The sequence below is a fragment of the Mustelus asterias genome, chromosome 18, assembly GCF_964213995.1.
Source record: "Mustelus asterias chromosome 18, sMusAst1.hap1.1, whole genome shotgun sequence".
In the NCBI taxonomy this organism is placed as follows: Eukaryota; Metazoa; Chordata; class Chondrichthyes; order Carcharhiniformes; family Triakidae; genus Mustelus; species Mustelus asterias.
The window spans coordinates 53,146,840-53,158,268 of record NC_135818.1 but is presented as its reverse complement, the minus strand read 5'-3'; the positions used below and the strand labels follow the sequence as shown (position 1 = coordinate 53,158,268).

At 38.8% G+C, this 11,429-nt stretch overlaps 1 protein-coding gene across 1 annotated transcript in view; it reads right to left on the bottom strand.

The window, feature by feature from the left end:
* Window positions 1-6,697: 6,697 nt before the first annotated feature.
* Window positions 6,698-11,429, bottom strand: part of trim9 (tripartite motif containing 9) — a 67,256-nt gene continuing 62,524 nt past the window's right edge. The window contains exons 9-10 of the mRNA XM_078233114.1: window positions 9,160-9,322; window positions 6,698-6,772 (exon numbers count right to left, since the gene is read on the bottom strand). Coding sequence (XP_078089240.1) covers window positions 6,698-6,772; window positions 9,160-9,322 — 238 coding nt within the window. The remainder of the gene's footprint in view (window positions 6,773-9,159; window positions 9,323-11,429) is intronic.

The window sequence follows — 11,429 nt, the reverse complement described above, 5'->3', positions numbered from 1 at the left end:
GCACGTCAAGGATTTTAGCAACTAAACTCATCACCCCTTTGTCTAGAAAGTCTTTAAAGACAGATAAAAATTAACTATTTAAAATTTAACATGCAGCATGCATATATCAACATTTTGATACAAGACTGATTATAAACAAAATTAAGGTTCTGAAGGTTAAACACAGTGTTGCATTGTCCTTTTAAACTGATGCCTGGTTGTTTGAATTACCAATAAGCTTTACTTTCACCTTTTTGAGACTTATTAATATTGTACAGGTAAGGATTTACAATTTCCTGAGCAGATGAATTGATTTTTTTAAAAAACAAAACTGCGATGCAAATCAGCCATAATTTTTCATACAAAGCTATAACATATGGAAGTTCAGGTAATATAGGAGAATGAACCTGAATGAAGCTTGGTATCATCTGAACCCTGAGATTAGAATATTTGAAAAAGGCATAGTCAAAATATAATGGAGTGCAAGATACTTTTATAGAAGGGTGCAGTAATGGTCAGAAATATCATTGTGTTGTTAGAAGTCTACTCAATGACTTTAAGAATTTGATCAAATTAAGCTTAAGGTCTAAAAACTATGTTGTAAACTTTACATTAAAGCTGACAGGTTACACTTGCTGCTGTATTGCTCTTGGTGGCCGACCTTGTAAAGCTGCAGTAGAAATAGCAGACAAGCTCACTTCAGAAACTAGGCCCACTTGAAAGGTTCGCATAATTTTTACTTTTATGGTCCTTCCCATTACAGCACTTACTCCTCCGATCAGCAATAGGCTGCAATTTACAATGAGCCATGGCTCCTAACCATGTTTGCAGATTGTTTACATCTGAATGGAGCCTCACAAAAGTTATATTTTAACTGGAAAGATAAAAATCTGTGGCTTATTTTTGCTGTCTTCGAAATATGGTTTCTAGTATCTTAATTCAGGGAAGGCAGTTTTTATTGGGCTTGTCAATAATTTTCTGCTTTCCTATTTTTGATTTTCAAGGACTAAATATAGTCTGTTATGGAAATATAGCTATTTGGTTTATATTATAAATGTAAATCATGTTTTATATGGTACCTTTAAATGTATAAATTGTCCCAAGGCACTTCACAATTATACATAGTAAAAATGATGTCCACTCAGGAAGGTTATGATTTGGATTTCGTAGGTGAGTTTTCAGGATGCTTTTTTTTTTAAAGGGTGGATTTAGGAAAGGATTTTGAAAATTAGAAAAGTATGTTTAGTGTTCCTGCTATTAGTGGGGGTTGCACAGATGGCTGGAGTTAGAAGAAATGATTTATGGATGAGGGCAGAAATATTGAATGAAACATGCTGGGGGATCTGGAGTCAATGTAAGGTTGCACGATTGAAGGTGATGACAAGTTAAGCTAATTGCAGGGAAAGGATACATGTTGTAAAGTTTTAAATGCTTTAGTGGACTTTATTTCTGGATGGTGGGAGGCTGGGAAGAGGCTAATACTCTGGAGGCACATTTTTTCAGAAGTGGGAAAGGGGTGGGTGAATGAGATGGGGATGGGGCAGTTCGGTCAATGTTGCAGAGGTGAAAATAAGTGCACTTGACTGGCAGTAGAATGATGTTTAAAGTTCAGTTCAAATCAAACTGAAAGTCAAGAATACACATGCCCAGGTTCAGCCCAAGTGTGGCTAGAAATGATAATGAAGTCATGGCTAAATAATGTAGTTTGATGGAGCGCGCCAAAATGAAGGCTTTTATCTTCCTAAAGTTGAATTCGAAGGCGGCGACTCAGATAGCACAGATAGTTATAGGATCAGTAGTGGAGAGGTAGAGCTCCTGCTCAGCCTGACAAGTCTGAAGATTCTAGGTTACCTTATTGAATTTTTACTTTTATGGTCCTTCTCATTACAGCACTTACTCCTCCGATCAGCAATAGGCTATAATTTACAATGAGTCATGGCTCCTAACCATGTTTGTAGATTGTTTACATCTGAATGGAGTTTCACAAAAGTTATAGTTTATAGCTATCCTCCTTGATAAGGAATCCTTTCCAAATACAGCTTCACTCTCGACTGTAGGAGTTTAAACTTTGCTAACCTACTTCACATTTGGAATCATTTGTCAGTACACTGTGACCAGTACTAAATGTAGTATTCCAAGTGCAGTTTAACTAGTGCTTTATAAAGCCTTGGTATAATCCTCACTTTGGCTGTGTCCAAATATTCAACTAGGCTCGTTAACTTTTTAAGTTGCATTTCCTTTGTCCCCAATACAATTTGCATGTTTAAATGTAAAATATTTCTTGCTAAAATACATCCTTTATAACATCAAATGCCTCTCTATATTTTTTTCATGAATGGAAACTAGCTTTTTAATGTTATTGTTGTTGGCTTATATAAATCAAGCAATTAAGTTGGTTAAGATCGTATGCAGAAGCACTCCACAATAAGTATGCCAAACATATTAGTTACAGCAACTTCACTTATACTTTAATAAGAGCCCTATGAAGAGATACAAGGGGATTTTTCCAGCCCGCTGTGCTGCTCTAGCCATGCAATGGGTCGAGAGACATCAGTGGAGGCCTTTTAGCAGGCTCCCCACTGGGCACCAAAGTCTCTGGCTCCAAGATTTTTGGAGTAATCAGCTCCGTACCAGAAATCGATGGAACTAATTTAAACATTTAAATTTGTATTTCCATTTCATTAGCGGGTCTCCTTCAGCAGTTTTACAACTGCTCCCCACTCATGGGGAACAGGTGGCACGACCCCGCTGGAGGGAACAGAGGCCGTTCAGGGCCCATCAGGAGATCGGGGCAAGGGTGTACCAGCCTGGCCTCCTAGCACTGCCCAAGGGGCAGGGCCCCATTGCCACTCTGCCAGAGGATTGCTGGGAGAAAGAGGGAAAGGGGTGATCAGGGTTTGCCTGGAGAGGCCAGCGATCGAGAAGCTGGCAGTGCAGTGCCACTCTGACAGATCGGCGCATGCGCAGTGGCCCACTCAGTGCTATGCTGCCAGCCTCTTCAGCGGAAATAGGCCCCGCCCCCTGATTTTCAGAGTGAATCCCGCTAGGGCATTCTGCAGTGCTCCGAACGTGGAAGGCTCATTCTGAAAATCACACAAAAAAAATCGATGGGAGTTACTCCAGTTTTCACACAAATTCAGCACTTTGAATTTTTTTGGGATAATCACCTCCCCCCCCCCCCCCCCCCCCCCGGCCCCCCCCAAAACCAATAGAGTAGACTAGGCATCTAGAATTTAGGTGAATTTATATAAAATTATTGTAAGGGCTCAAAAGTTTAGATGCTGGAAAGAGGTTTCCCTCATTGAGTCTAAAACTGGTAGGGTCACCGTCTCAGAGTAAGGGGTTGGCCACTTAGACCTGAGACGACAATAAATTTCACTCAAAGGCTTCTGAAACTTTGGAGTTCTCTACCCCATAAAGCTGTGGATGCTCAATCATTGAGTATATTCAAGACTGAGACCAACAGATTTTGGGGTATAAAAGGAAAATGGGAATGGTGTAGGAAGGTAGAATTAAGGTCAAAGATCACCTGTGATCTTACTGAATGGTGGAGCAAGTTGAAAGGATCCATTCCTGCTCCCGTTTCTTGTGTCTGCATTTTGCATCAAAAAATGTACTCACATCATGGTCTGTTCAACAAGAAGGATCAGTGGAAATTCTGGTTTTGATACAACAAATATTTTCTATATTTCTCCACAAAAATAAATCCTAATGTGTCTGACTCAAGGGATTTCCAGCTTGGTCCAAAATTTTGATCTTTTAAGCTCTCCATTTTTTTCCCCTCAGGAGTTACTTTCAAAGTTGTGCTGAAAGTGATGCATCATTTAGTGGGCTGTATAGTCAAAAGACCTTGTAAATGTTCACAAACTTTCCAAATAATTTTTGTTTAACCAAGCTTAAACCAGTTTTATTTTTCAACCTGAATGTTTAGTTCTCAATTGCAATGAATTCCCACTAATCACATATTGATATTTTGTTTGCTGCCATTAGTAGCACTTTACAAGGACTGTTTGTAAATATATCAAACTATATTTCTTGGTTATTTGTCAGGATTGTTAAACATGGCTGAGATTGCAGATTTAAGAGAAGAATATTTCAGATGATTATAATGTTTGATTTGAAAGATTCTAGCATTGTATGTAAAGTACAGAAGGTCCTGCAGACGAATAACTTGTTTATTACAGAGGTATGCAAACTACATGAGAAACCATGATCTTACAGAAAATTTTAGTTCTAAATCTTTAACACAAATATGCTTGAGTATCCATTTACTAGTTTTAAATGGTATTAAGTGAGTATTGAACATTGAAAAGAAAAGTTGTGATTAAGCTTTTCAGAAAAAGGATTGAAAAATAGGGAGCAACAAAGCAAAGAGAACATAAGACAGACAGACATGTGAAATTTTATGTAGAATAAATGTGAAATATTGCATTTTGGGTGAGGAAGAAAGGGAAGCAATATTTTTTAAAAGTACAATTTTATAGGTAGTAAGGGTTAGAGATACCTGGCCATTTACATACACAAATCATTAAAGTTAATTTATTAGTCACAAGTAGGCTTACATTCACACAGCAATGAAGTTACTGTGAAAATCCCCTAGTGGGCACACTCTGGCACCTGTTTGGGTACACTGAGGGAGAATTTAGCATTGCCAATTCATCGAACCTGCACATCTTTGGACTGTGGGAGGAAATCGGAGCACCCGGAGGAAACCCACACAGACACGGGGAGAATGTGCAAACTCCACACAGACAGTGAGCCAAGCCAGGAATCGAACCTGGGTCCCTGGCACTGTGAGGCAGCAGTGCTAACCACTGTGCCACCCGAAAGGTAGTAGGACAAGTTGATAAAGCATAAAATATCCTGGGCTTGATAGAGGTAGAGTGTACAAAAACTAGCAAGTTTATGGTAACCCTTTATAAATCACTGGTTAGGCCTCAGTTGGGTTGTGTTCAATTTTGGGCACACAGTTTAGGAAGGCTGTCTTGGAGAGAGGTCAGAGGAAATTTATCAGAATGATAAATGATGAGGGATTCCAGTTATGTGGAGACACTGGAGAAGTTGGCATTATTCTCTTTAACAGAAAAGGTCAAGGGGGGATTTAATAGGTGTGCAAAATTATGAGGGATTTTCGTAAAAAGCAAATAGGGAGAAACTGGTTGCACCGACTGCAGTGTCTGTAAACAGAGTATAAATGTAGGATAATTGGCAAAAAAAGAATAGGGGAGATGAGAATGCATTGCCTAATAAGGAGATAGAAACAGATTAAGAGTGGGAACTGAACATATATTTGTAAATATCTTCAAAGCTATGCACAGACACAATGGGCTGGAGAGTCTCCTGTGCTTTATGATTCTATAATCAATCACATCATTTTCCCTTCCAACAATAAATGTATTGACTTTGTAATGGGCATTTATCTTGTTGCACAAGATTAACACCATTCACTGGGTCAATATAGTGAAAGATAAAAAAAATTAAAACTAAAGTCTGAGAAGTTACTGTAGTATAGAAAATACTGCACAACTTCAACTGACTGGTCAAGGAACACGGCTCTATAAAATTCAGAAAGTTCTTTGAAAGAATATTGTGCTTCCAATAACATTTTCTTAAGTCTAAGCTAAAACAATTCTTAAATCCTTTATCACTATTTAAATAATAGTCTATTATCCAAGATCCCATTTACTTTGGGAAACGTGCAAAAATTCTGCTAACTTTTGAGCTGTATACATGTAATACACCAATATAAATCCTTTCAGAAACAATTCTACTGTACAACTTACTAAAGGAACACAAATTCATTGTTGGTTCAATACTGGAATAATCAACTGCATGTATACAGAAAAATACTGAAACAATGATCCCATCAGGCTTGATAATGCCTGGAAACTTTCCACATATATCTGTAGAGCATCAGACTTTTAATCTGAGGGTCCAGGGTTTTGCCAGTATGGACTTGATGGGCCAAATGACTTCCTTCTGTGCTGTCATGATTCTATGATGTGTTGCAACACATCTATACTATTCTTTACTTTCATTAAGATAGGATAGTACTCAATATTTATGCAATCATGCAGCGATTGATTCGAGTAAAAATTTCCGAACTCTAGGGCATCCCAACCATATTACTTATTGCAATCTTTCCGTCCCAAGGTCTGAACAGGAATTTAACAGTTTTGAGTGGAGGTGTGCAGATTATTTCTTGGTAATTCAAACAGCTGGTTTGGAATGGTGTTGAATATTGATTCAAAGGCAACAGGAAAGAATAAGTCCTGGAGGTTAATAGCAACTGTGAATACCTTGCAATGTAATTGCTTGCAAATATAACATTTTCTACAATTACACTGCACTGCACGGTTTTTCTTTCTGCGGTAGCTAAAACTGTATGCACAGCAATTAGAGTAGCACAAGAAAAAAAATAAATCAGTCAACATAAAAGATACTAGACATTAAATTACATCTCAGGCTGCATTGATGCTTTTACAATTTTAGTTAGCACAAAGCGTCAAAGCGAACACAAATGTTCTGATAACAATCATTTATGTCTCACAACTGTAGAAACTTCAAATATTTTTGGTTTTCCTCCAGTTATTAAGCACCAACTAGCAAACTTGGATGAAGAGATGTTGAATCTTTTAAGAATCTTAGCAGCAGGCAGGGATTCCTGTCACTTGGATCCCAAAAGACAGTACAGCAGGCTTTTGTAGAATGACCTGGATTAAGATGCTGTTGGGTCTCTTGCAGCAGCAGCAGCAGGAGCTTGAGGAATTTCCAAACCAGTGTGGAGTGTCACCTATAGAGCGATTGAGAATATAATTGATGAAAAAAATAATTATTTTGCAGACACTTCCGCAAAACAACTAACACTATTAGTGCATCTCCCATGATGCTCAAATTTGAAAAAGGTACACAAGTAAATAAATCTGTACATTATCCCGTACCAGATAAACCTCGATACTTGGAATTTCTCATGGATTGGGTCTTTGGTTTCTGCAGTCTCAGTACAACGTTTGCTTATAATAGTGATGGTTCAAACCTTCAGCCAAATCAAATTCCTAGTTTGTAAAGTGACAACTGGCTAAGCCTCACAACCCACTCACTAAAATTCACAACATAAAACCCAAGGGATTCTGTGGGCGGAATTCTCCCAACCAGCCCATAGTGGGTTGGGGTGGTGAATATGACTGGAGCCAAAAAGTCTGAAACCCGCCAGTGTAAAATTCCATTGCAATTCTCTCGCTGACGGGACAAATGCAATTTGCATCTCATGAATGCTTATTAAAACAGTTGCCCGCCAGCGTTCCACGAGGTCTTTCAATCTAGCGCCAAAGGAAAAGCACGTCGTGTGCTGCTCCTGATGCACTCTTCATCACTCTGCTGGGTGAAACCGGTTCCTGCCCTCCATCTCAATGTCGAGCTGGTCTTCATGGACTGCACCGTGCTGCTGGACCCCATGGACCCTCCTGTGTCACCGTCTGTGTTCAGTACCGTGCCTGGGGTTGGGGAGTGCAGGGGTCTCCTTCCCCCCGGTGCGACAGACACCAGTGTTTATCTGGACAGCACTGTATAGTGGGACTCATGCTGTCACTGCAACAAAGGTTTGAAGCTTTTGGTCATCCCAACTTGTTTCCGTTTTTGGAACATATGATAACCTCAGAAGCAATCGTGTAAAGCTGTTTAGGAATATGTGGATGTATTTAAATTGATGGTAATCAGATTCACGTCCTCACTGGGTGTGAACCTGATTATGTCACCAGCTAGGGTCTCAAACTGAGATCTTGCTGCCACAAATCCCATTATGGCCCTCTCGCGAGAGTTGGTGGCCATAATGGAATTTGCACCTGCAGCGAAAAGGCCCAGAAAATCGCGGCCCATATATAGAGATTATGACAGCACAGAAACAGGTCATCCAGCCAAACTGATCTATGCCAGCATTTACACCCTCCCACCCAAGGAGCCGATTCCTTTTATTGGTTGAATGTTGTGGAATATAATTGATCATTTTTGGTACAATGTCACTGGTGACTAAAATAAACAGAAAATTACCACTACAAAACAGATACTAAACACTTCACAAAGTTTATGGACACTATTTTGAATAGAGAGGGATGCAAAGTTGTTCCAGTTACCATTTTTGCCTGGATGTAGTTCTGTTAGATCAAATCACTATTTAAAACAATTGGGCAGATTTTCTAAGTTTTTGTACATAATGAGTTACCTTAAATGCAATCTTTCCATATGCTCCAAGGTTTTACAGCATCCAACTTTGCACACAGTACAGAATGTTTACATAAATTACTTGAATTCAAAAGCAAAACATTGGCTGGCAAATGCTTTGGGACTCCTGCACATGGAATACAGTGAATATAATGCAGATTCCTTTTCTTTCACTTCAATGTCTTTGAGCACACCAGACTTGTTAATCATTGACATTATTAACCCAGAGGAACTTTTGTCATGACTGATTTTAATCAACAGAAAAATAAGTTTGGGTAATTTTTGTTTGTGAGCTCTCGCAGATGGACACACTTGCTTTGCTTGATTTTAATGAAACAGCTTCACAACAATCGCAATCTACCCATGAAGCAGCTCTTGTTTATTCGGAGGCAGCTGCAAGTGACTCTTTTGAACTAGTTAACAGAGTTTAGCTTCAAGAATAAGTTGATACACATATTGAAACCGGAAATGGCCATAATGTCTGCTATGTGGCCAAAATCATTGATGACATTAAGTTCACTTTATCAGCAGTCAGACAAATACTGTCCCTCATTTCATGGTCTTTGGTGACAAGTGCTTTGGTTTAATATTAGTTGAAGTAGAGGCCATCAGCCATTTCATTTCTATGGTCATTTTTTTGTGATGAGGCTTGGACCTTATTGATCCATGTAACTAGGCTGTTCAAAATTTCAAACAATACAACTGGAAACTTAATTCTGCACTATTTTATTCTCTGTTCCATAAATCGTAATTTGTCTCCCAACACACATCCCACCCCAAGTTATGCATATGACAGGGATGTGCAAGACAAGCAAAAAAAAAACAGAACTCATTCAACTCTGATGATTGGAGTACAAAAATTGAAAAATCAAGAAAAAAGGTAATTTAAATGCATGTGTATAAAAGGAAATAAGTTTTTTTTAAAAAAATGTATATAAATGAGTACTGTGCCACAAGACACACCTGCACATTTCTATTCAGGCTTACTGCTGGGAACAGGAGGCCTTCCATATCCTCAAAGGCAACAGGTCCCTGTTGCTCATCATTAATAGAAAAGGTCAGCGTTCGTCTGTTGAAATCCAAGAGCACACCAACTGTGACTCCTTTGGCAATGCCTCCCTCAGTTCTAGGGAAAGAAGTAAAAGTTTGTTAACTGTATGAAATAGCAATCCTCATCTGTACAATCTTACCTATTTTATATATTTAATCATTTTGCTTAGACTGTTCAGAATAAAAACAGCTCATTTGGCCCAAGCTAGGATTTATGCTCCATAAACCTCCCACTCCTTCCATCTCGCCCTATCAATATAGCTTTGTCTTCCTTTATCCCTCATGTACTTGACTAACATCCACCTAAATACATTCTCTTGCCAAATTGGTCCAGCTTCACTTCCTGAAACACTGCACACACAGCCCCAAACTAAAGACAAATGTTGCAGTTGCTGGAAATCTGAAATCAAAACAGAAAATACCGAGCAGGTCAAACAGCATCTGAGGAGAGAAACAGAGTTAACGTTTCTGATTGATGACCTTTCATCAGAACTGCATCCTCCCCAGATGTTGCCTGATCTGCTAAGTAGTTGGTTTATATTTTTATCTCAAGAAAGATCACTATTTATGATTGAAAAGAGAGATAGTTTGGAAAGGGTTCATCATCTAAACTTGTATCACACCTTTAACTTGATGATAAGACCCAAGGGATTTCATGGGAGATTATAAACCAAGGGATGACATCTAGTCACATCAGGAGATAGTAGGCCACATGACCAAAAACATGGTAAAGAGACATAATTTAAGGAGTGTGGAGTTTTCTTAAAGGAAGAATAAGAAGTAGAGTAATGGAGAGGTATAGGAAAGATATTCCAGAGCTTGGGGCCTGGGCAACTGAAGGCAACACTGCTAACAGTGGAGCAATCAAAATTGGGGATGCAACAAGAGGCCAGAATTAGAGAGAGCACATATCTTGGAGGGTTGTGGGAAGGAGATTACCGAGTTAGGAAGGGGTGAGGTGAGGCCTTGGGAAGATTTGAAAACAAAGATAAGCATTTTAAAATCAAGATGCTACTTGACTGGAAGCCAATGTGAGTCAGTGAGCCCAGGAGCGATTGGAAAACAGGACTTACAGCATAGCTGTTTTGGATTGATCTTAAGTTTATGGAGGATAGAGTATGGAGACCAGCCTGGATTGCATTGGAATAGTCCAACCCAGACGTACCAATGGTTTGAATGATAGTTTCAGCAGCAGATGAGCTGATACAGGGTGAAGTCAGGCATTGTTACAGAGTCAGTCTTAGTGACGGCATGAATAGGAGGTTAGGAGCTCATCTTGCAGTCAAATAAGACCCTAAGGTTGTGAACAGACTGGTATAATCTCAGACTTGCCAGGGAGAAAGAACACCATTTGCAGCAGGTACCAAAAACAGTGGCTTCAGTCTTCCCAATATTTAATTCAGTGCTGGATGTCAGAAAAGCAGTCTGATTAATTTAGCAACAGTGGAGAAGCTGACAGAGCAAAAAGTAAAAATCTCAGTATGCTTTTAGGTGAAAATACAGATTGAGCTTTTTTTTCCACATTTCAACAATCCAAGATCTTATCTTCTTTCCCATCTACCTTCTCTATTTTGCCTCTGGAAATAATTCAAAACCTAATTCCTTGGAATAAGATGTACTTTGCAATAGCCTGAGGAATAATGAGGCTCTACTCAAGTACAGGTCCTTTTATATTAACAAAATACATATCGCTGAACACACACATGCACAAGTGATGTATATGGTATTAAAGGAATGAGTTTCATTAGTCTGCATGGTCATTTCTCATCTCCCACTGTGTTTTATAGACAAACTCAGAACTTGTTAAAATTCTGTATGGAAGTATATGTACAGGAATGGAAATTCTCAAACCACCATTTTAATCAGTATTAGGGGTTATGCACAAGAAACTAAAAAGGAATGGTCATCCTTCACTGGGACTTGTTAAAAATCAGCCAGAAAGAATGAGCATCTTATTTTTGTTTACAAAGCGAAAGTTGGTATCACACAATTGGATTAACTTGTACACTTTGCTGATATAAATAAATTGCACCATCAGGACAGAAGATATGAAATTATGTACCTAGGTTGATTCAGTGATCATTGCATTTCAACTCTAGATCGATTTGATTTCCCAGCAGTTAGGTTCAATAACTCCTCTAAGCCATTTCCTCAATTGAGTCCAGCAATTACAGGCTTAGCAA